This window comes from Eubalaena glacialis, chromosome 10 (genome assembly GCF_028564815.1).
Source record: "Eubalaena glacialis isolate mEubGla1 chromosome 10, mEubGla1.1.hap2.+ XY, whole genome shotgun sequence".
In the NCBI taxonomy this organism is placed as follows: Eukaryota; Metazoa; Chordata; class Mammalia; order Artiodactyla; family Balaenidae; genus Eubalaena; species Eubalaena glacialis.
In genome coordinates this window covers 73,489,403-73,514,680 of record NC_083725.1, presented here as the reverse complement: position 1 = coordinate 73,514,680, position 25,278 = coordinate 73,489,403, and the positions used below count along the sequence as shown (strand labels likewise).

General features: G+C 46.1%; 1 protein-coding gene across 8 annotated transcripts in view; it reads right to left on the bottom strand.

Annotated features, from left to right (window-relative positions):
* Positions 1 to 25,278, bottom strand: part of PPFIBP2 (PPFIA binding protein 2) — a 151,900-nt gene that overhangs the window by 27,619 nt on the left and 99,003 nt on the right. For all 8 annotated transcript variants that reach the window (XM_061201396.1, XM_061201399.1, XM_061201398.1 and 5 more), the window contains 5 exons: positions 20,946 to 21,077; positions 8,771 to 8,863; positions 3,705 to 3,816; positions 1,206 to 1,267; positions 36 to 111 (listed from right to left, as the gene is read on the bottom strand). In XM_061201396.1, the coding sequence (XP_061057379.1) occupies positions 36 to 111; positions 1,206 to 1,267; positions 3,705 to 3,816; positions 8,771 to 8,863; positions 20,946 to 21,077 (475 nt within the window). The remainder of the gene's footprint in view (positions 1 to 35; positions 112 to 1,205; positions 1,268 to 3,704; positions 3,817 to 8,770; positions 8,864 to 20,945; positions 21,078 to 25,278) is intronic.

The following is a 25,278-nucleotide window of genomic DNA, read 5'->3' as shown; positions in this document are numbered from 1 at the left end:
GGGGGAGAAAATGGCAAGCTCCCCCTTGCTCTTACCTTGAGTTGCCATCACGATCTCCTTCACCCTTCGGTACTGGTTTAACAGCCCAGTAAGCTCCTCTATCCGACGGTCCTGTCACAGGACAAGACAGATTTCTATGTAAACAACACCATTAGCACCTGGTGATTTCATCTGGGGGCCCTGGCTATGTTCTGGGCACACTAAGAAGAAATGCTATGTGGAACCCACAGAATATTCCAAAGGGAAACACAGTGTCCAGGCCCTGGGTTCTCAGTGGTCTACCTCCTGAGCAGCTGCAAGCACTCTTGCCTCTACCTGAAGGATATGAGTCCAATCTCTAGTCATAAAACAATCCCTGTTTGATACAGCCTTCGAGGGGCTCAAACATTTCCCAAAGCAGGAAACTCACTGTCTCCCTACCCTCCTGACATAGCCATTGAAGTCTGCCTCCTGGTCCGAGTATTGTCCTCTGGAGCTACGTGAAAAAAAAAAAAAAAAGACTAAAATAAAGCTGTCGTATTTCTCTCAAAACTCTCACTTGCTCCGTAGGAGGCTGAGATTCCTTACAGAACAGAGGAAATTCCCAGAAGGATCATTTCTTTCAGCAAAGGCTGGGGTCTTGGGAGGCCACACAGATTTCAGAGGTAGATAAACTTGGGTATGACCCTGGCTCTGCTATCTACCGTTACCTGACCTTGGGCAAACCTACATTAGCACTTTGAGTCTGTTTCCTCGTCTGTAAAATGCAGGCTTGTGATCCTTAGAGCTGATCTTTTTGCCAGATAGGTACTCTCTAGTTATGGAGGTGGCTATTTTATGATTATGCATCACCAGTTACGATGGGTCTATCACCAGATCATGAACGTGGGAGATTGGTGAACCGTTCTTGAGTTTTACTAGTAGTCTGAGCAGCAGCTATGATATTGGCAGTAACCTCAGTGGTATTTTTTTCCCTACACCTGCATGAGCAGGCATGGCTTTATTCTGCCTTTGGGAGATGGCATTTAGGCAAAGCTCCCGGGCATCAAAGCCAAAAACAGGTGGCTGAGCCACGTGTCTAGGAGGCAGAGGCCATTCTCCTGACACTTCCCTGAGTCAGTGGTCTGATGGGCACAGCCCTGTCCAAAATATCAGAGACTAATAGGACCAAACAGAACCAGGAATGTCAGCAGGGAAAGGGCAGGGCCGCTCCATGGCCATCTTACCTTATCTTCATTGGCAACAAGCAAAGTTTCCATCCCCATTTTCAGACGTTGGATTTCTTGGTCTAAAAGAATTTAGGTATAGGAAGAATTATTTACGTAAATGCAGACAACTATTCCCACCTGCTAAGATACTATAACTTTCCTTATGAATAAATTACACGTGGCTCCCTACTTCTTTAAAGAGCCCATGATGGTGTCTGGCATAGAGTCAGTCTCATTACATATTTGTTGGACTATTAAACGAATGAACCTACTATTTTGTCTTCTCTTTATAGACATTTGTGGGGAAAAACCAAAATGCCATTTATTCAAGGGTGACACAGAGGAACCCCCAAACCTTTCACAACTGACATCCCACAAGGAAACAGACATTTATCCTTTATAACTTGAGTAGGCATGTACCTGGGCTGCTAACTAGTTTCAGAGAGAATCATACTGTCCCATGGATTGTAGCAGAGGAGAATTTAAAATGAGAAAAAAAAGAAAGTCTATAGCTGAACAGAGACAGGGAAAGAATGATTATGCAAAAAAGAGTCAGGTACTTGGCTCAGTTTAGAAGGTCACAGTTGGAATTGACTAACAGTGTTTAGCTGGATCTATAAATATATTAAAACAAACTACTGTTAAGGAAAACAATCTTAGTTCATCATAAGCCTACAGAATTTCTCTATGGGCCAAGGGATCTTTTTGTCAGTCTGTGGTGGACAACACATTGCCTTCTCTCACTTTGGACCCAAGAGACTCTCTCGAACTCTTCCCAAACTAGTCTGGAGAGCCAGGTCAAAGGCCAAAGCCTAAAGGAGCTGGGGGTCTTTCTGCCAAATATGTGGAGGTCTAAGAATTAACACACAGCTAGTTTTTCCAAACAAAGCCCTATACCCATCCCCAAATTGGGTACTACAGAGAATAGGGATGTCTATGTAAGAAAAATACAGGAGACAAGGGGACAAAAATATGTATAGTCACCCCATCTCCTTTTGGGATGCTTGCTACATCCGACAAGAATAGGAAGAATGGATTTATGGACTTTGTGTAAATAGTTGTAGGGATTCATTTTCAGAGGAAGGTGCGGAGTGCTGCTCATTATCTTAGGCTCTGGGCGGCTAAAGATCAACTTGGCAACCCAGTTTGTGGAGGGGAGGGCAGTAAACTCCAGATGAAGACTGGCAAACCTTGATGCCTTGGGCAGGCCCCAACCTGAGCAAGGCCCCAAGGATCAGCTCCAGGAGGTGCCCGATGATGGAATGGGGTAGGGCCTGGAAGGCAAGGCCTGTGGGGAAGCATGGAGTGCAGGGGGCAGCCTGCCTGGCCCAGAAGTCAGGGCCTGGGGAGCTCTCTATGCAAGTTTAGCATCACAGACAGTCTAGAGTATCTCAGGGGTCTCCAGCCTCCACATTAGGCCGTGGCAAGTAGGTGACATACTCAATGGCTTGAGAAGACAATGAGAAAGGCTGGCGGAGGGATGAGCATATGGGTCACTAATTTCCTCCTCCCGCCTAAGCCATTGTTTCAGGGCTGCACAGCTTCCCCACCCCAGCCAGGGATCCAAGCTAAGCGGTGTGGTGTGCCGAGGCCCAGCTGCGACTCTGTAGTGGGGCTAATTCACAGGGCTACGTGACCTCCTCCAGCACTGCTCTGCAGCCCCGGGGCCAGAGGAGAAGCTGGAGGGTGTGTGATCATTCTGTATATAAGGCAAATAGCTGTAAATGTCAAATACGCGTTAAGAATATTTGAGGATTTAGCCTCTATTTTTAATCAGCAAGACTTGAACTCCTCAGGGACCATTCACCATCCTTTCACTTATTCAATAAATATTTCTTAGCAGCCATGGGCTGAATGCCGTGTGAAGCTCTGTGGATATGGTCTCAAATAAGAGAGACACAGTCACTGCCCCAGAAGGAGGATGACAGTCTATACAAGAAGACCTCACGAAATACAACACTGATCAATTACAATAAGTACTATGAAAGAAAAAAAGAATGCTGAGTTTGAGAAAAATGGGGGCACCTAGTTGAGGTAGGGTGGCCAGGAAAGGTCTTCCTGAGAGGTAACATTTAAGTTGAGGTCCAAAGGATGAGAAATAACGCATTTGTTTCTGTAACCTCAGGCTCTTATGTGAGTATCAGGCAGGGATCCATCCAATGACTGAATGAATTGCTAAAGCCTCTTTGGCGATGACACAAAGACAAGTCCTTTCAATTAAGGGAAAGAGTAAAAGCTCCAGAGGTAGCTGCACAGAGAGCTTCAATGGCCAGAGTGCATCTGAGAAAAGCCTTCAGAGCTGAGTCCTCCGAACAGGGGAGGGGTTCATGGTAATGATTCCACAATAGAGCTGGGCTTTATAGGCCCACGCATGCACACACGAACACACACACACACGTACGTGCACATTGCATGCCTCCTCACACAGCAGTACACACACCCAGAGACACACATGCCCACTTATAAGAGAGGGCCCAGGGCCAAAGGGCAAACTGCATTCTGTCACAGGCCAGTTACCTTTCTCTGCATGGTCACTGTGCAGAGCTGCGGTCCGGGAGAGCTGGCTGTGCAGACGCTCAATTTCTGCATCCTTCAGGGCTACCTGCTCTTGCAGCTGGGCTACCTCAGCCTGAAAGAGAAAAAGCCATCCTACCAGCTCAGAGGGACTACCAGACCATGACAAAGTACCTCAAGTCAGAGCCCAGGGCCAGTGGGTCCTAAGACACATTAAGAAGTTAGGAGCAAAGCTGCCAGAGGTGAGCAGTTAGAGGTGTTCTCTGCCCTCCCCACAAGGTGGAGCTCTGCGGAGTGAACGCAGTCTTTCTGGCCACTGTGGACATGCCCATGGCCCTGGCCATCCACCTGCTCTTTCTCCTGCATCCTCCTGCCTGACCAGGCTCTTTCCTTCCCATGCCTTCTGCAGCCGAAATAAGACAGAGGCCTGAGGAGGTGGGAACGTGCTCAATGGGAGGGCTGCCCTTGGTCCAAAGATGGATATTCTCTTTCTGGACATGGTCTTCCTTCTCCCAAGATATTCTGCAGTAGCATGTATGTAAACCATTGTAACAAGTACATTCATCTTTCGTTTTTCCACCCCATACAGGAAATACAGTGGAAATCAAATCACTACTAGTAGACAATGAGTGAGCCAAGAGTTCCCTCCCTCAAACTCTCCCACCTTGAATGCATAGCCACTGCCTCTGCCCAACCTCAGACATCTATGCACCTTTACCCAAATGAAATTACATACAAGCATTACATACAGCATTCAGGTGTGCTGAGTGGACGTACTTTTGTAAATCAAGCATATAAGTACAACACAGGCGCATACACACATTCATATGGGCAGCAGCACTGGTGGTTCCCAAGTCTCTACTAGGTATAGCAGATTAAATTTCATACATAACAGCAAGTCAGGTGGTCCCTGTGTTCCCATACTGATTAGAAGATCAGAACTGGGTAGGTCCCATCCTGAGAGGCACACTGGCTTTGGAGTTAAACTTGGATTCTCTCATTTCCTGGTTGGGTAAGTGGTTTAACATTTCTGAGTCTTGGTTCATCTATAAAACCAGGAAAATAGCATTTAGCACATGGGGCTGAAGTAAGGAGTAAATATGGTAAGGGTTATGAACAACTTAGTCTCATGCTCAGTAGACAGTAAGTCCTCAATAAATGCCACTTCTGTTGCTGCTTTCATCCTATTCCTTCCCTTATGGATAGCTAGCTAGTTCTCTGAGCATCAAACCAGACTAAGAGGGGCTTCCCTGGTGGCACAGTGGTTAAGAGTCCGCCTGCCAATGTAGGGGACACGGGTTTGATCTCTGGTCCAGGAGGATCCCACATGCCGCGGAGCAACTAAGCCCATGCGCCACAACTACTGAGCCTGTGTGCCACAACTACTGAAGCCCGTGTGCCACAACTACTGAAGCCCGTCTGCCTACAGCCCGTGCTCTGCAACAAGAGAAGCCACCACAGTGAGAAGCCTGCGCACCACAATGAAGAGTGGCCCCCATTGCTGCAACTAGAGAAAGCCCGCGTGCAGCAACGAAGACCCAACTCAGCCAAAAATAAATAAATATATAAATAAATAAAATAAAATCTATAAAAAAGAAAAAAAAACAAAACAGACTAAGAAAGGGGGTGAGAACTAACTCCCAGCCAGTCAATGGCACACACAGCAAAAGCTTCTACTCTGGGTACCCTCTCCCCATGTGGTAGCCCAATCGGGCCCCACCTTTATTCTGCAAGGTTATGGTATGGGCTTGTCCTATCTTGAGGTCATTTTTGAACAAGTCAAGTAATCAAATGAGCACTGGTCCTACTGGTGGCCCTTCCACCAAACAGGCCTGTGTTCAGCTTCAGGACACACGGACTGAGAGCCTACTCTCCATCGGCCCCATGCTCACTGCATTCTTTTTTTTTATTTTATTTTATTTTTTTTTTAACATTTTTATTGGAGTATAATTGCTTTACAATGGTGTGTTTCTGCTTTATAACAAAGTGAATCAGTTATACATATACATATGTTCCCATATCTCTTCCCTCTTGCGTCTCCCTCCCTCCCACCCTCCCTATCCCACCCCTCTAGGTGGTCACAAAGCACCGAGCTGATCTCCCTGTGCTATGCGGCTGCTTCCCACTAGCTATCTATTTTACGTTTGGTAGCTCACTGCATTCTTACATCAACCCTCACTCAATCCTCACAGTAAACCATGGGATGAAGCAGTACCCCTGCATGTCACCAGGGAGAAAACAGGAGTAGGGAAGGATTCGACTCCCAAGTCACAGAACTATTCAGTGACCAGACCAGGACGTGAACCCTGCCTGCTCCAAAGCCAGGGCTCCACCCAGCCTGGGCTGTCTGCTGCTGAGTTAATAGCACAAATGAGGACTCCTCTTATGGGGAGAGGGCTCCCTGAGCCCACCTCAAGGGGTTCTGGACAAACCTTCCCTAACATCCCCAAAATGGGCCCATGTAAAAACAAAGAGGTGGCAAAGGGATGCGTTTCCTTACCCAAAGTCCCTACAGAGCACTGTCCCTTTGCTTGGTTTCCACCCACAGAGGACAGAGAGCTGAGTCCAGCTGTACCAAACGGCTTGCGGAGACTCGCGGCCATGGGCAGCTTTGCACAGCTAACCCAGGGCCTTGGAGCCCATGGGCTTACGACTGATGGCGACAGTGGCTTTTGAAAATATTAGCCTTGGGACTCAATCCAAATGCCTCTCATTTCTACAAGGGCCAGAATATTCTTGGAAGATATTCTCTTAACTTTTCTTGTACCTTCCACACCCATTTCTTCCCTTCCTTGTAGACAGGGTGACAGCTGGTCTCTGTTAGGAATCCGGATGCCTGATTCTTGTCTGCGGGCCCCATAGTGGACACCAGTGATGAGATCCTGTCAAGGCAGAGCCCAGGCTCTTCTTCTCTGAGGCCTGCCTCTGGGTGAGGTCATTTATTTACAACTCTACAGACCAAGTGGCTGGGCCCAACCTCCCATGTGCCACTTTTCACAAAACAGGCCAGAAATGACAGGTGCTCTCTTATGCTTAGAAAGGTAGCTGGGAAGTCTACAACAGCCCAGAGGCCGTGCACCTGACCATGGGGAAAAGTACGCTACTGCCATGGCCACTGAGGCTGGAGCCGTGTGGCGAGAGGTCTGGGACAAAGCCAGGCAGACTGGTGCCAGGCAGAGATGGGGGCTCTGCCTCCCTGCAGGTGCTGGGCCTTATTAAACCCAGGGACCCTGCCCTACTGCCGCTGCACTGAAAGACGAATCACACTGACGGACTGAGAAGCTTTACACAGAAAATGGAAGAACTTTCAAAAACAAGGTAGGTTTCAACTGCAGGGAATTAGGATGACAGAGGGAAAGGAGCATGAGTTTTGGAACGACACAGACCCAGATCAGAACCTCACCTTGGCCACACTGAATCTCAGTTTCCTTACCAGGAAAACGAGGATAATAAATCAATAGACCTCGCTGGGTTATTTTATGGACCAAATGAGAAAATGTGTACAAAGGGCTTGACACATTCTGGCACACAGGAGGGTCTCCAGATGTGGCGGTTATTAAATAACCCATAGTATCTCAAAGGTCTTCATGCCAGGGCAAAGCGCTTAGGTGATTTAAACGAGTTGTTTGGTTTTATAAGAGAAGGTGGAGTGTACAGCTTCAAAGGTTTCACCAAGACAGGACTCGCTTGAGGGGATCATGGGGATGGAAGGTTCTGAGCTTTTAGAGAAACAGTGCTCCTCGAACTGGGGGTTGTGAAGCACAGTGCACACAAGGGGACATGTAGATAAGAACAAAGCAGTAGATGATCAAGCAGATTGTCTAGAGCTGGAGCTGACTAGCTGTGAGATCTTGGGAAAGTTGCCTAACTACTCTGTGCCTCAGTTTCCTCAGCTGTAAAATAGTTAAGAAAATTACTTACGTTTATGCAATAGAATATTATATAGACATCAACATCATGTTCGGAGTTTTCTTTTAATAGCATGGTATAAAACTGTGTATAAATTATCAACATCAAAAATTAAGAGAGAGAGAGAGACCCCAAAAAGAGAAATGCCTGGAAGGAAATATTAAAAGTGGTAGCTCCTGGGCAGTATACGAATGATTTTTATTCCTTTAAATTTTTGTGGTTTAAAATTATCTATAATGGTTATTATTGTTTTTAGAATCATTTAAAGTTATAGGAAAAATAAAACTGAAAGTACAAACTAGATGTTAAGAAAACTGTAAGAAGTAAAGATGAAAATGCCTACAGGACCATCTGGTAACACCTGTGGGTGGCGCTGCAGCGCTCTCAGTGGAAAGGCAGGCGTGCACCCACCCACCAGAGGGAGCCTGGCCAGCTCCTCAGGCAGGAAAACTGCTTCAGGGTTTTAAAGCTTCCCGCCCCCAGCCCCTCCTCTGCCTGCATGGAAGTCTAACTGTATATGTGAAATTTCCTAATGCTTAAGTGACAGCTAATTCGACGTTTTAAAATACAACGTTCTGGCCAAAACAATAAATGTGTGGGCTGAATCCATTCCAACTATTAGAGGAAACTATTAGAGAAAACAAAGGATGGAGGGATAAAATTTATTTCACGAAAGAATGTATCGTGGGTGTCCTTTAAATAGCAAGCTCCCCAGTTCAATAGAAACATGATTTGGTTAAAAAAATATTACAAGTATATATTTTTAGGAATTGCTAAAAATAAAGCATGCCTCTTTTTAGAAACTGATTATTAGAGGGACTGCTAAATTTAAAATGATGCAGCCAAGACAATGTTGGCATTCATCTACCCTAGGACTCATCACTCGTAGAGGCCCTGCTTGGCCCAATGTCAGCCTGGGGGTGCCATGGGACACAGAGAGAGGAAGGAGACTTGGCGACCTCAGCAGCTCATAATCTCATGGGCTTTCCCCAGGAGAAGAGCCCTCCTGGATGAAATCTGCCTGCTCGCACAAGCTGGGCACTGTCGCCTGTACACACAGTGGGATCAATTCCCATTCCTCAGCCTTAGGCTACGGCACACCCCAGACCCTCCCCACTGGGCCTCAAAGCCTCTCCGTAAACATCAGAACCGCCTTGTACCTTGGTGGCCTTCAGTTTCCATTCATACTGGTTCCGTTCATTTTCCAACTCTTCCACCTTGATTTTGAGGTGCCGGAGCTCCTGCAGTAACTCCTAGGGGGGTGAGGAAGAAAGACAGAGTGCTGCTGGTTAAAGAGCAGGATGTTCCTGGGATCTACAACCCTGGGTAAAGCACATGCACAGTGGATACCACGGCAGGAGCGAGCGCATCAGGCTGCACGCTGCAGCTGGCTCCAATCTTTAAACATGGTCCTCATTTCAGGAAAAAGCTATGTGCCCATCACAAAACAAAGGCCAGGGAGTTCCAGACAAAAGGAAGAGAAAACTTCCTTCTTCTTTCCAGAACTTGTTCTCCCCGCCGCTTTCTGACATGTGTGTTCCCCACAGGGTGTGCCCAAATCATGCACGTATGTGTAGGGGGAAGGACAGGTAGGATTTGGGAGCAAGAGAAACAGAGATGCAGAAATGAGGCAGCTTGTTGCAGACAAAGCAGCAGGAAGCAGGCTAATAGGGAGCATCTCTCTGTGCTGGGGGTCGAGGAACCCAGGGGAGGAGGTCAGCTTTCCTGCAAGGCTTCACAGATGAAGTGACAGCCAGGAGGATAGAAACAAAACGCTAAAAGGACAGATGCTAAGTGTGAAATGCAGAGGCCGGCCGGTCTGGGTGTTCCAGTTCAGAGGAGGGGTTGGCTTGAAGAAAGGAGGGAGGGAGGAGGCATCCAGGGAGAGGGCAGACAGCCTGCTGGGCTGGAGCAGAGGATGGGCAGCATTCAGTGGGAAACTAGACCGGGAAGATAAGGTGGGGCCTTACTGTAAAGGCTTTTGGATGAGAATATAAGGAGTTCTGATGCCATTCTTTAGACAGTAGGGAGCCTCTGAAGGTTGCTGAGTGGGGAAGTGACACTTAAACAACTTGCCGATGGTGGAGCTGGAAATCAGGGCTGTATCTTCTGACCCCAGGGCCCCTGCTTTCTAAAGTACCCCTTTTGTAAAGACACTGCTGAGCACCCTTATCCCAAACCTAGGCTCCTTTAATGGACAAATGGTCCTGCTGACTGGTTTCTATCAGAAAAATTAGCATAAAAGTGATTACTTCCATAGACTTTCTAAACTCCAGATTCACACAACAAACTTCCCACAACATCTCCACATGGATGGCACAGAGGCATCTTACGACTGTCATGACCCAAGTGTAACTCTTAATTCCCCCTCGTAGACATCCCTGTCTCACTAAATGGCGTCTCCATCCTGTGCCAGAAACCTGGGCTCCATCCTTGGCACCTCCTTCTGTTTCCCCCCTACATACGTAACTCATCCCCAAGCCTTCTAAATTCTATCTTCAAGGAAATCACCGGAATCTCTCTTTTATTTCAACTCTACCATCACTAGCAGTTAGTGCTGAGAGCCTGGACAGCCTCTCCACTGGTTGGTCTTCTGTCATCTTGCCCTTCTTGAAGCCATCGACCCCCATGGCATCCAGGGGAACAATACAATTAAAGCACAAATCTGATCCTGGCCCTTCCCTGCTCCTCAAACCTCACGAACTTTAACCCAGGACCAGTACAGCCTAGCCGAACCCAGCACCCTGCCTGCCTCTTGTACTACTGTCTCTCCCCAGTTATGCTCCAGCCATGCTGGATACTTTTTAGTTCCTCTTTCTGACTTAGGCCCTCACACATGCCTCTCCCTCTGTCTGGAACTTTCTGCCAGGTTAACCCCTGCCCATCCTTCAGGCCGCCATGAGCAAAGCTATTCCAACCTCTACACTTCATCAGGTCCCTCTGCTATACTCTCTTGTGGCACCTGTATAATCTCTTACATCATTTGCAATTAAACAGTTACTGGTGTGATTGCTGATGGCTAGCTCTCCTCCTATACTGTGAACTCCGTGAGCTTTGCTAACCTCTGGCACATAGTTAGGTATGCATTATTGCTTGATGAACGAACACTTGCGATTCAAGCCATCATTTATCTGGCCTTTGCATCCTGAGACAATCCACCAGAAAGTTACATTGCTTACACTTGCATTTTGCAGGGATATTCACTAAGATTTTCTTATAACTGAGGTGAACATTTGTTGATGCCCTTTTAGAAACGTTATCTTCCAAGCTAAGATTATTGCCTCTGTGATCTGCAACATTAGACTTTAAGGCCTGTTGTGACTTGTAGCAGATCCAAGATCATTTTCTGAGAACATTTCTGGCCCTGCCTGAGGGGGCGCCAGGCCTGCTGATGGCAGAACTGAAAGTGTGCAGGTTACTGCTGAGGGGCTGCCACTGTGGGGACACAGAGCATGATGACCTCCAGGCTCTGTGACCTCTCTGGCGCATCCTCTTCCTTCTAAGCTATTTGTTGCCCATCGTGGGCTATAAACACTGGTGCACAGTGTAACTTCTTTTACAAGTCTTTCTGGGGTAACCCACTCACCATGGGGCATGCCCAGCACCCCTCTCAGAGCTTCCCTTTCCAAATATACACCTACATCTTGACTCTCAATATTTTCCCCACCGAGGCCCCCTCCCCTCATGCCCAAGTCTGGGTAGAGATTTTCAACATGTCCCATAGTTGAGTATGGATCATGGCAACTTCCTACAGACATGGCTACTATGCCCTTGACTTTCCCTTGGGCTTCCAAGTCCTCTTCGATAGCGGGCTGTGGAGGCACAGGCTCGTTTCTGTGCAGCTGCCACCACAAAGGACCTGGTGACACCAGTGCAAGGGGCCAAGTCCAGAATCCCAGTCAGATACACCCCATAGAGCCCACAGGTCATGAAATCCCTCGAATGTGATTACACGGGAGAAGTTTTCCTGGAAATTCAGATGATGACAGTTGTCACAGCATATGGACACTTGTGTTCTATTTTCTCACTGGGGATAAACCTCTTTAAAAATAAACTTGAGAGGATTATTTTATGATGCTATTTTTTTCTTAAATTAAAAAAAAAAAATCATGTGAGATGAAACTTCATTTAATCTCCCAGCCCAGGAGGGAGACTCAGTGTCTGAGTCGTACCTGGGAAGGGGACCCGAAGCTTGCTTTTACACCAATGCCCCGTCACTCAGGGCACCTGACACACCTCATTCCCAGCCCTGAGGGAGATGAGTACCGCCACCGGTCAGAGGGTTGGCCTCGCCGGGTCAGACCCTGCTCGGTGAGGGTCACGGAGCTCAGCTCACATCCCGAGGGAAGCGAGTCCCAAGCTCTGCCCAGAGGTGACCACAGATCCATGTTAAGCCAGCGCACGCTGTTCTGGGTAGGAGAAGCCCCAGCCCCTCCGCCAGTGAGATGCCCCACACACGCATGCTCCGATATACTTAAGTGTGGTTCCTACAGGTGACCCCTCCCAACGGGCACACTCCTGGCCGCAGGGCTGGGGCCGGGCCGCACCGTCGCCGGCTGCCACCTCCTCAGGGTGGTCCCTACTGAGTGAGAGGCGCTCTTGAATCTGCCTGTGGATGTCCAGCTGCAGCCTACACATCTGCTCCTGCAGCTCACTGATCACATTCAGAACCGACTGTAGGAAGGGAGAGAGAGGAGAAGAAAAGCACTCAGGGTCAGTCAGCGCTCAGACATGGAACTCCTCAGGAGAGCAGAACAGAAGGATGGAAGGCGGCACACGGCGGTCGCTGTCCGTGACCATACGCTCTCTTCACAGGAACCAAAAGACGTGGCATTTCCCTGACCTGCCCCATCCGTGGGCCTGTCTGCAGTATGGCCTTCGTGCCATACTGGGGCCGTCCCTGCATGTCAGCGTCTGAGGCGCAGAGTCTAGCAAGAGCGGAGATGGGATCACATACAGACGCATCCCTTCTACACTCGCCAACGCCCTCCCCAAACATGCCAACACCCGAGCACAGGGGACATACGGCGCACAACACGCTCACGCACGCTACTATGTCCCCAACCCTAAACGCTCCCTCACACCCGACGCCAGACCTGACTCCTCTGTAGCCTCAGGAACATTTTGGCCTTTTATGGCAACTTTGGAAAATAACTGCAACCCTTGGAATTCATACCTACTCAGTTCTGAATGCCTTGCACTAGCAGCTCTGCTGGGCTTTCCTTTATCTACTCCACAGACATCTAGCGTCACTCCGCAGAGACCCAAGGCCACAGTAAGCAATGGCGCTCGCAGGTGAGTGAGGAGAAACACACAAATAACAATCACAACAGGCTGTAAGTGCTACACCAATAAGACTACGGGGCTTCCAGGGAGTGGTGAGTGACTAATTCTGCCTGGGTCGAGACAAAGAGATGGGACGAGTCTAAGTGATGTCAAGTAGGCGCATTCTAGATCCCTTGCCTGTGTGGGGGAGTAGAGGAGACGAGGAGTCATGGGCCTGGCTGGCAGGGTGGAGGATGGTGCCACTCACGACAACAAGAAACCCAAGAGCCTGGGGAAGACTGCGGGCAGCTGATGGGGCCGCAGCAGGGGCATGGAGTTAAGCAGACAGTTGGCAATAGATCCCAACAGAGCCTAGGGTGGGTGGGGTGGCAGCCAATTAAAGTGTTTAGCCCCTCTCTGCCCACCTTTACTGACATTCTGAGCACTGGCACCTGGTACTGAGAGGTCTGCCCCCTGGCACCATGAGAACTGTCCAGGCATGCTAGAAAGAGGTTTTCCATCCCCAATAGAAACAGTGTTTTCTAAAAGAAGAAAAGCTCCTCCCCCGTTACCTTGTTTCATAACCCCCTTTTTCCAATGTAGAAGGAAAACTGAGGGTCCGGATGGCAGCTTGGGTCTGAGGGGGCACTGCTAGGGCCCTTATGCCAGCCTGCTCTCCCTCCAGAGATGCCACTTGAACTGGGAGAGCTGCAAATGCAGGCATCGCTGTCATAAGCGGGCTCCTGGCCTCCCAGCCACTCTCTCCTTGAGCTAGCTCACCTGAGTTAGCCCAGAGACAGCCCCACGTTGTGTTCCCCCAGAGTCAGTCGTCAGAGGGTGGGCCTCACCTGCTCATCTGACTTTGGTAAACACCTCACATGGTGCCTGGCACACGGAGGCCTTCGATAAATGTGAGTTCACTTTCCCCACTGCTTCTCCTTGTGCCACCAAGTGTTTGATCCATAAGAAATGAAGGAGAGAAACTGGGAGAGCAACAGAAAACACCTCAAGGTCATGCAACACGGTTAAGGCCCATGCGCCATTGATCACTGACAACAAAAGCCCAGTGGCTCTGCACCCTCCAGCATGCTTCCCTTACTGGCCGCTCTTCCAGAACCTTTAGTCTCTCCTGGTCACTGGCCCTGCCGGTCTCCACACCTGCTCTTCTCTCTCATGTAAGTTTCAAGAACGTCACGGCCCTCACTCTTCTCTTGTTCCCTTCATTGTTGTCTCTCTCAAGTGAGGGGTCTAGACCCACTGACCCTGATTTTCATCACTTCATCCCCACCCCCACTCTCCAAGCAGATGAGCTCGAGCTCTGTCTCCACCACACAAGGGGTCAGCACCCTCCTCGCGGTCAGATCCACACACGCATCCTCTGTCCTCAAGCTGCGTGGCTCCCTCGTTTTACTCCTTACCTTCTGTAGCTCTGCACTATTCAGGTTCTTCTGGCCTCTCTTTTACTCTTTTCCTGCCAACTTATGGATCACTCCAGTCTGTGTAGGTCTTCATGAATCCCAATGTCAACTGATCCATTTAGTTTTTCTTTGGCTTTCTGTCATCACAACTTGAAGGCCTTCTATATCAGCAGCCAAATTATGGACTAAAAATGCACACCAGGCAGGAGGACTAAGGGCAGATGACATGACCCTCTACAAAAAAAAAAATCTTCCTAGAGGTAGTCTTAAGGTATCATTATCACTTGGGTACCAATACGCCTATTTTAGCATTCATCCTATATTCCTCTATCTTATCTACAAGACCATCCCAAGCAATGTTTTCGCAGTGCCTCACTGAAGTGAGGATTTACCCAGCCTACCACTACAAGATGCACTCCTGGCCAAACCAATGAGGCCAATCAGATGTAACTTACTCTTAATGGACACAGATCCCTACTTTGTCTTCTGGCTTCTCACAAACCATCATAGGGTTGACCTCAAACGCAACAGACTGAATTTTATAGAACCCTCCTAACTTTCTTTGCCGTTTTGAAAAAAGAGGAGGAGGAGGAGGAGAAGGATAAGAAGAAAATGGTTACTTCCAGTTTTTCAGCAACTCACTTGATTTCTCCGATTCCTTAAAATTCACTTATAAACAAGCAGCCTGGGGACTGCTGTCCTAAGTTCTGTGCATCTGTCAGAGGCATCAGTGGAACCAAGCCCATTCTTTCTTTGATCTTCTTATTGAGAACATAACTTTAAAGGAAAACCTTCCTATTGTCCTCAGAACTGTCCCTTTCAGTGGGGTTTGATCTTCCTGATACTGTTCGTGCAGGTGCACTTTTATCTGTCCTTTCTACCTTTTGTACAAGCCCCTTTGAAAACTGGTTCCTCTCACTCAGCCATAAAAAGGAACAAAATTGAGTTATTTGTAGAGACGTGGATGGATCTAGAAACTGTCATACAGAGCGAAGTAAGTCAGAAAGAGAAAAACAAATATCGTATATTAACGCATGTATGTGGAACATAGAAAAATGGTACAGATGAGCCGGTTTGCAAGGCAGAAGTTGAGACACAGATGTAGAGAACAGACATATGGACACCAAGGGGGGAAAACTGCGGTGGGGTGGGGATGGTGGTGTGCTGAATTGGGCGATTGGGATTGACATGTATACACTGATGTGTATAAAATTGATGACTAATAAGAACCTGCAGTATAAACAAACAAACAAAACTAATACTAAACTTTCATTGGGTTATTTGTATGGAAATATGTTAATATAAATGTTTCAGACATTACATGAAATTTCTAAAAATCTTAAAAAAAAAAAAAAAGAAAACTGGTTCCTCTCAAGGTACCTCTACCTTTTCCTTTTTATTGGTATATTATTTGTGAGGTTACACAGTCAGAAATAAGTATATTTTTATGTAGTTCAATATCCTTGAGTCATCTCTTCTATTTCTGAACTTTCAAAGGTATGATTTCCAAGGTCCACAGTGCATGTTTGTCTATGCCGCGTTCTCCCCTCCCTCACTATCATGAACTCTCAAAATAACAATGGCCACTCTCTCAAGATACCCATCACTTTCACTTCATGAACTAGTTTCTAGGTTTGCTTCAGCATTAGAGCCAGAGTGGCAGTTTTCCTGGTTTACTTTATCTACATTCAGGGCAGAAACTATAAATGCGGGGGTGGAAGGCAAAAACAAAAACCAACCTTTCGATACCTAGGTGTTGAGCTGGAGCTTTTTTAAGAGCTATCCAATTGCTGCTCGCTCTCATTACTGCCCTCTGTCTGCCTCCATCGGTCTGGGGATCTGTATCAGGAGTGCACCTATTTTCCTCCTCTGCTCCACGTGACCATTTATCCACACCCCAGCTCTTCCGGAACACTCTCTTCTAAACTCCCTATCCACGTGGAGGTGCTGTTTTCCAGTATGTCCATCCTCAGGCTTGGCATTTCCAACATATTTCCATACAAATAACCCAATGAAAGTTTAGTATTAGTTTTGTTTGTTTGTTTATACTGCAGGTTCTTATTAGTCATCAATTTTATACTTACTTACTTTTAAAATCCTTTATTTCCAGGGCTAGCCCCTCTCCTCTCTTAGTAGGTCTTTTCTCTCCCATAGGGCAGAGCCTTTTGTAGCGGTGTTTTCAATCTTGGGTCCCACATCATGAAGTCCAGGTGACATATATGAGGTTCTAATCCCTGTTCTGTAATCTCAACTCACTTTGTTTATTACTCTTGCTTTGCCAACCGTCAAAGTTTTTGTTTGTTTGTTTGTTTGATAGTTCTTTTCTATGTGAAACTAACTACTGGGCACTTCCCATAATCATAGTCTTTCCCACCCCATCCTACCTGTTAAACTTATTCACAATTTTACTTAGTTGTTTCTCTCCCGCTTCCTTCATGCTCAGTTTAATACTGTCCTGGCACTCTGACACATAGCAGGTGGGAATACCACCTCCACATCTGTCAAAATGTCAAGTGTGTTATACCCTTTGATCCTTCAATTCCACTTCAATATCCTCACACATTTACAAATTTATTCACAATAGCATTATTTGTAAGGGCAAACACTTGGAAACAACTTAAATGTCCACCCGAGAGAGAACTGGTTAAATAAATGAGGGCATAGTCGGAACGTAAAATAATATGTAAACATAAACATGAATGGGAAATTTTTTTTAATGTATTTGATATGAAACAAGCTCTATGACTGCTCAATTAAAAAAAGAAAGGCCTAGAATAATGTGTATCTGTGCAAATATGAGGGAAAGAATTTATCCATATAAATTTGCTTGTCCATGCATAAGATAACTCTGAAGGATACAAAACAAACTGACAACACTGGTGTCTGACTGCTGGCTGGGAAAGGAGAGGTTTTGCTGCATATACCTTTTTGAACTCTTAATTTCTGAATTGTTGGAGTATATTTCCTATACAAACAAAAATAAGTAAATAAAATAAAATGAATAATAAAACTCTCCTAAGTCAGGCCAGCTCTTCTCTGAGCAAACACAATCTTCCCAGCCTTTGCTCTGTACTCCAAGTTCATCATTCCAATTGCAACAGTTCAGAAATCAGAATCCCTCCCTTCCAAGGTCCCACCCATAGGAAGAAAGGAAGCAGGACACCTGCGCTGTAAGACATTCCATTTTCTGCCAGGAAATCCTAGAGATCATGCCGGTTCTCTTCAGGCTTGTGTATATCCCTGATCAATTGGGCTGACTTCATTTCCCAGCACATGCTGGATCCCTGTTCCCCTCTAGAAAGGCTGCTCTGCTACTATGCGCAGAACCCTTTGGATCTCACAAAGGGATCCAGCTGCAGGCCTCCCTGCATCCCCAGTGCTTAGGGAAGCCAGATGCCCTTCTCCAAGGAAGATCTCTCCAAGGGACATGCCTTTGATAGGTGGGCCACCCCGAGGTTTTCCTTTGCCTCTGGATCTCTTTCTTTCATGTGCCATCCTCCTAACTGTGGTATTTACTTTCCATGTTGGTCACTTTTCCTGCAGTCCTGCTTTTCAGGAGTAAACCTAATTGGTCCAATCTTGGGTCTCCTGAAATGACCCAGAACCACTGCAAAAGGCTCAGGAGAAAAGGTACAGTAAACAGGAAATCCAGTATTCACCCACGTCTCATAAGGGTCACCACTGACTCCTGAGCGAGGCTGGCTATCAGGATTGTCTCCATTTAACAAGAAACCTACACCTCAAAGTCCTTGGGTTTACAGACAAACATTTGTAATCACTTCCACAGCTGACTACAGGGCAGCAGGATACCTGCTTGGGATAAAGCCTGAGCTACACAGAGAAAGTTTATTTCAGATCTGGCTACCTCAAAAAAGTCCTGCCTCTTTTAAACCACAAGCAATCAGGCTTTAGGCTAAGCACATTCACTGGAAAAACAGCAGCAGTGTAGGATGGGAAGCAACATTCCCTTTATTCATACAACTACAACCTTGATGACCCCAGCTAGCCAAACGTCTCCCTCAGTATAAACAGCTCCACCACGCACACGACAATAGTGCAGCTTAAGCAGCCCTCTCCATGGTGCTAAGCCTCGGTGTTCCAGATAGTTACAAACAGTGGTAGAGAGTCTGAGCACACCAGTAAAGATTATGTTTAATGACAAGAATGAGAATGTGGCTTCAGGTCATATGGCTGTTGTTCCCTGATTATCACAAGTTTGAACAGCCTGAAAAACTCCTCCACGTGGAAACCTAATGTTTGTACTAGCAACTGGGAAGGGCTGTTATCGGGTAGGACTGAGGCCAGCGGCTCAGGGTCTATGCTGCCTCATGCACGAATAGTCTGATGGAAAACAAAGAAAACAAAAACAAAAATTCGGATTGAAAAATAATCCTTCAGAAAAGAAAAAATAAACAGTAAAATGACTGCCTTAGCTGTGCTTGGCCCAGAAGTGGGAGCTCCCCTTCCTTCCCTAGAAAGGAACTGAGCTGCTCCAGCTCGGTACTAACTCAGCATCCTGCCACCATGGACTGACCCTCATGCTCACACACACCCATGAGTGGGCCCATGTCCCCTACAGTGACTGGTTCAGAACCAGGCACGTGACCCAAATTGGCCCACTGATATGCAATCCTGGGGTTTTGCTGGAATCTTTGAGAGAGAGAGAATCTCTCTCTCTGCAGAGGTTGCCAGGCTAGTAGGATCTAAAGCTGCTGATGGCCATCTTTGTCGCCACATATGGAGAGCCTTCCTGAGAATAAGGCTGAGACAGAACCAAATGAGACACTAAGCCTGATTTCTAATGACATGGTAAAGCCAGCTGGATCTAGTGATATCAGCTTTTTAAACCCTAGACTATTCCAGTTGTGTGACCTAATAACCCTCCCACTCTTTCCTTTCTTTCTTTTCCTTGTTTCCTTCCCTCCCTCCCTCGCTCTCCCTCCCTCCCTTTCTTCCTTCCTTGGTTTTGAGTTGTCTCTACCACTCTAAGCCTTCTTACACAGTTTATTCAATTCTGGTCCCCAAGCCTGAACGTATATCCCCATGTGATTACACATTTTGAAACATCGGTAAAATAATTCTAAACCCGTAGAAAATCTAATTGCTTCTCCCTGAACATTTATGAAGCACAGTCTATTTAACTAACACTTCACACAGATAAGCTTTGAGTGTGCGTAAGCTCAGTAGTAAGTCAATAATGTAGCTAGGTCTACATTTCCATTTCTGGCATGCTTAAAAACACAATCAGTAAGTAATTGATAAAAGCTAGTTATCCAGCACTATGCTAAGGACTACACATATACATTATCTCATTCCTTCCTCAGAACAACTGAGCAAATAGGAAGTATTACAATCTCCATTTTACAGAAGAAGAAACAGAGGTTTGGGAGGTTAAATTACTTGCCTAAGATCACAAACCTACTGACTAGCTGAGTTTGGATTCCAGCCAAGAGGTCTGATTCAAGAGCCTGCATTCTTAATCACTAGAAGATAGTGTCCTCAGCTTAATGGAGATAAATTTTCTTTCGGCAACTATACTTCTTACTAATGAGCATGTTCTCAAAAGCAATGCAAGGAATATGCCCCACATATTAGAAGTGTCTCAATCACCAGTGTTTACCCAGTAAACACAGAAATGTGCCAGGTTTCCGGGCATGATGGTGTTGGCGCTTAATTGAAAGGAACAATATCCACCTTTAGATTTTAGAGATGCCTAAATGGAAGAGAGGATGCCAGATCCTATGATAGAGACTTAGCTTTTGTGATTTTTTTTTTTTCGACTTCATCACACAGTTACCCATTTTACAGATAAAGAAATTGAAGTTCAGAGAGATTAAGTAGTTAACTTGCTGAAGTTCAAAGAGCTATTAAGCAGTTAGGTCAGTAATTGAGCCAAGGTGTTTCTAAACCTAAAGGTTATTCTTCTTTCCACAGCTCACAATGCACAGTGTACAAATATAGGGACTTGTAGGTAGAGGCACACGGAAGGTGGTTATCTAAGGTTAAAACAGACTGTTCTGAGCTCTGAGCCTAAAATTTATCCAAAACATTTATCCAAAAAAAGAGTCTGGCATGCTCTACAATGGCATATGGAGCCTGAGAAAACAAAAACAGAAACGAGATACAGGAAAACATTCTCTAAGAGAAAGCCTGTGCATGGGCTCACCCATAGGAGCCATCAGGAGGAAAGAAACACATAATCTAAGGGTTGCATCTGGGTCTGTGAAATGCACATCAAAGAATGTCTCTAGACTCCATGGACAATGATGCTGGCTTATTGAGCAGCTGACTTCATCCCAATACGTGGTCATTACCTTGGCTCTCACAGAAGACATCTTGGTCTCTCCAAGTCTTGTCTGATCCTTCCCCCACTACTGCTTCCCCTTTCCATCCTTGTCAGCAGCTTGAGGGAGGATACAGCCTTAGAGCCAAAACTGGGTGGTTTGGGCATTGCTGAAATCTGCAGCCACAGCAAAACCTGATAACTTGGTATTAACAGATCATTGTGTCTCTGGTACATAGATGTTTCTGGCACCCAGTGGCTGCCAGGCTTGGGGTTGACCAGATGGCCCGAAGCCACATTAGGCTAGCTTCCCCTGATCTGAGCTTTGGACAGTATGGGTACCCCGAGAAGGTGATGTATCACACTCACCTCTGCTTTTTTCTGCTTCTCTTCCTGCTCTCTCTGCTCCTTCTCCATGCCCACCAGCTTGAGCTTCAGCTCAGACACTTCAGTCATCAGATCAAGCTTCTGAGTCTCAAGAGATGTACGACTTAGCAGCTCCTGCAGGCAAAAACAGATCTCAAAATCATAAACCTCCATGGCAATAAGAACAACTCTACCTCCATCCATAGGACATAAGGCAGTCTCTACATTGTACGATGAAACCGCTACATCTGAGCCACAGTCCTATAGGGGTCAGGCCTGGGCTGATGTTGGGTCACTCAAGGATAGCACAGCCTGATGTTACCCACTGTGCTCTGAGAGTCAATGTGAGCTACATTTCTCAAAAAGCACATTTGTCCATAGAAACCATTATTCATTCTTTCCAGGTAGAGAAAAACGGATAGGTCTGCTCCACGAATGAAATTTCTCCATGTCTATTTTTAAGGCAAAGCAGCAGATCCTCTCCACCAAAACAAACAAAAAACCAGCTTAGGTTAACATTATATTTTTCAAAACCAAAGTTTCCTTATCACCTCCTGGGCTCAGTCAATATTCAGCCCAGTCTTCCACACATGTCATTGGAAGACCTTACTCCAACGAACCTAGAAGGGAGCTAGGACATAAAGTAGATATTCGATGAGTATTTATTGAATGGTTACAGTAGAATCTTATTTATGTGATATGTATCTTTCCTAGAATGTAAATAAGAAAATTATTCTTTGCTTATTTTGAGGACAGACCGGGGAGGTTATCAGTAGTCCTGCCAAGCCTAAAACAGTAGCAGACAACAACCTGCCATTAATATATACACTTAATAAGCATAAATAAGACAAAACAAAGGTGATAGGTGAAACACCTGTTCAGCACTACTAGGAATTATGAAGGACCTCAAAAGCCAGGAGCACTTCCCAAAGTCCAGGGTTAACATTTCTCCATTGGCAAAAGGCGATGTTGTGTGAGATCCCAAATCTTGGCACATGGAGACACTAGACACACAGGTCCTGGCAAGGAGACCATGATATGATGCTAGGAGGGTAACCGGCCAAATGAGCTGATGGAAAGGACACAGCATCCTGCCATGGTCTGAAATTTCTGTATCATCTTAGGCAACCCAACCCTAGTACAAGACCAGTGATCTCAACAATCTGACCCTACAGCCATGATTTCACGTTCTGAACTGTCCTCAACTCATAAAACCAAACCACATAAGTCAGAGATTTTAACTTGGAAAACATGACTCCCTAGGCAAAAGGCCATCAGTACCTCAGAAAGGTGGGCTACAAACTGTCCATCTGCTAACCTGAGGGAGAGTATCCAGAAGCCAAAGAATTCAGCAAAATGAGCTTAGTACTGGGCTGAGGAGCCCAGCTCTTCCTGGGCCAGCCAGACTTGAAGCTGGCTTACAGGGCAAAGGCAGCAGCAGTGCCATGCCAGAACTGCGCGCTGCTTGGTCATGAGGAGTTAGCCAGCTAAGTATGTCCAGTGTTGGGACTGGGGGTGGGTGGACATAGATGCACTGAGTGCCTCCTCTGTGCTAGACACTGTTGGGTACTTTACATACATCCTCTCAATAAACCCTCCCAGGGATTTGGCAGTCAACATTACTATCCCTATTTTACAGATGAAGAAACGGGCCCAGAGACTGGCCTGTCTTGGCCAAGGGCACACGCCAATCAACAGCAGAGTTAGTTTTAAAACCAAAGTCTGTTTGGCTTCAAAACTCATTTCTGTTTAATGTATCACATTGTTTCCCAAACAGAGAAAGAAGTCCAAGAATTTCAAGGGAAATAAAAAAAATACATGCTGAAAAAAGCCAATCAACAAATATTCACTGAGCCCAGGCAAGAGCTGCTCAAACTGTTAAGATTTTGTTGAGCACATACTATCTACTAGGGCCTGGTGCTAAGGCTATGCAGGCCATAAAAGGCCCTAAAATGTTCTTCCCTGGGTGAGGAAGATGGGATTTCTGGGTCTTGAGTATCTTAAGATATAATCCTTCCTAACGTCACCTGCTCGTTACTGACATCCTTCTCCCACTTCCCCACCTTCCCCTTTACCTCCACCTCCTCATTCTGTGTCTTTCTCTCCATCCTTTCATCTAGCTGCTTTGTTCCAGAAATGATTTGAGGCAGTTTTCAAAATAGACAACTCAAGTGAAAAAATAAACCGTAAAAATTAAAGCAGGTAAGGAAAGATGTTGAAGCCAGAGTGACTGTCGGCATAAAACTCATACCCTAAAGTTCTATTCACAGCTAGAGATGGAGTACAATGTGTATGTGAGCTTCCCAGCCACCAGTGCAAAGGGAAAAAGGGACGATTCTAGAACTCAAGGTCCATGGGATAATAACAATTGCTTTGGAGTGCTAAGAACTCAGAAAATCTTCTTCCGTGAGACTTCCATCATTTGTTCAACTACCAGATGCCAAGGCCTAGGGATAGGAGAGTTAAAAGTACAGCCCCTGTTGAGCACTTGAGTCTCTTAAAATGGTATTTATGCAGTTGTCTATTGACCAGCATTCAAGATACTGCCTTGGTGGGATTTAAAAAAGCCTCAGAAGGCATCTCTCTTGAAAGCTAAGAATCTCCTCTGCTTTCATTATTTCCAGAATCCCTCTGGCTGTTTTAACTGCCAGGTTGTAATTGGTCATACCAATGTTCCAGTTAATGAGGATAATATTCTAATTGGTTGCATTAAAATTCCAATGGCCATTCCAATTGGTCATGCCAGGGTTCTGATTGGTCACACTAACATTCCAAGTGGACATTTCAATTAGACACACCAAAGTTTTAATGAGAAGCCTGGGGCTGCTTAATTTCACATAGTCCACTGATAACAAAACTTCTCCTTACTGCCTCCTAGATTCTATTAGCATGTGCTTCCCCCTTTCATTATCATCACCCCTGGTCCTTGTCATCAATAAGTACTGTCCTACTCCCTGAACTCAAAATCAGCCTTAGACAGCCTTATCCCAGCCCAGCTCCACTTCCCCATCTCCAGGCCCGGCATGGCCTCCAGCCACTGTTATATACTGTGACCTCTATCCTAGTTGTCTTAATAGGATTTAAATACCCTACATTCTAAACTGCTCTTTCTACTTCCAGCAGAAACCGAACCCTGACGTTTGCATGACATGACATGTCCTTCCCAGTCCTCTCAAGTAGAGACCGTTCTGCTCCAGCAACCCAACGTACAGAACACCTTTCTCCCTGTTAAACACCTTTCTCCCTGTTAAACACTGCTTCTTCCAGATCTCCTACCTCTGCCCTCCTCCTCCTCCTCTAAGGCAGCACCATTCAGTTAAGTCACATTCTCCCCAAATATCCAGACCCCAAGATAGTCTCCCATTTCCATTGATTATCCTTGTTAATCAATCTTCCACTCAGTGTCCACCCTGGTTTCACATTTCTTGACCTTGACACCGACAGGCTTTGCTTCCACCTCATTTCAGCTTCTCAGTAGTATGGCCACAGCTTGACCCTCGTCTTGATCCAGAACATGTGTCCTTCACTTCTAAAATCTTCAACTCTGAAATTCTCTCCTCTGGCCACAATCCTCTGACTTTTCAACTGGCCCATTTAGTCACTCAAATCATCTTTAATTTCTTCTTCTGTGGCTACTAGTTACTTAATAACTCCCTATTTTCCTAGTTTATCAACTTCCTTTAAGCAATATTTGCCTCCTTATCCACCCTGTACCTTAAGGCTTATCATTTCAGTTGTATCATTTCTGCACCAGAAAATTCTTCCTCTGACTCATCCTTGCCCCTAGATCTGAAGTGTATTTGCTTCACCAGCGCCCACTCCATGCCAAACCTCAAAGACTTTTGTCTATGTTTCCACTCCCCCTGGCCTGAGAATTGCTGGTAAAAGTCACTTAACGATGCCAATTGGTTTCCACACAAATTTACGCTATCTGATTACAGCTGATCTTCCGACACTGCCTAGCAAAACTTGTATTCATCTCTGGCTGGTTCCTTTCAGAGTTTGTTCCACATCTTTTCCATTCTCCTCGAGCCCTAAACCCCACCCTATCCCCTTCTTCTCCTTAAATAACCTCTCCTCATATTTACTGAAAAGACTTTTAAAGATCATCTGATCAGTCACTGAACTTACATCCTTCCTATTTCAAAGTTTCCCAGAATCATCTCTCAGTCCTCTCTCCTGAATCCGTGTCTTAGAGAAAGCAAGCCCGCACCTCCTTTCCAAAGTTAGTCTGACATAACTGCACACAGCCGACTTCTCTGTCAGGTTCTTCTATCTTTAAAAACTGTTCCCAGCCCAGTAAGTTTCCAGGTTGCACATTAAAAGCATATGTTAA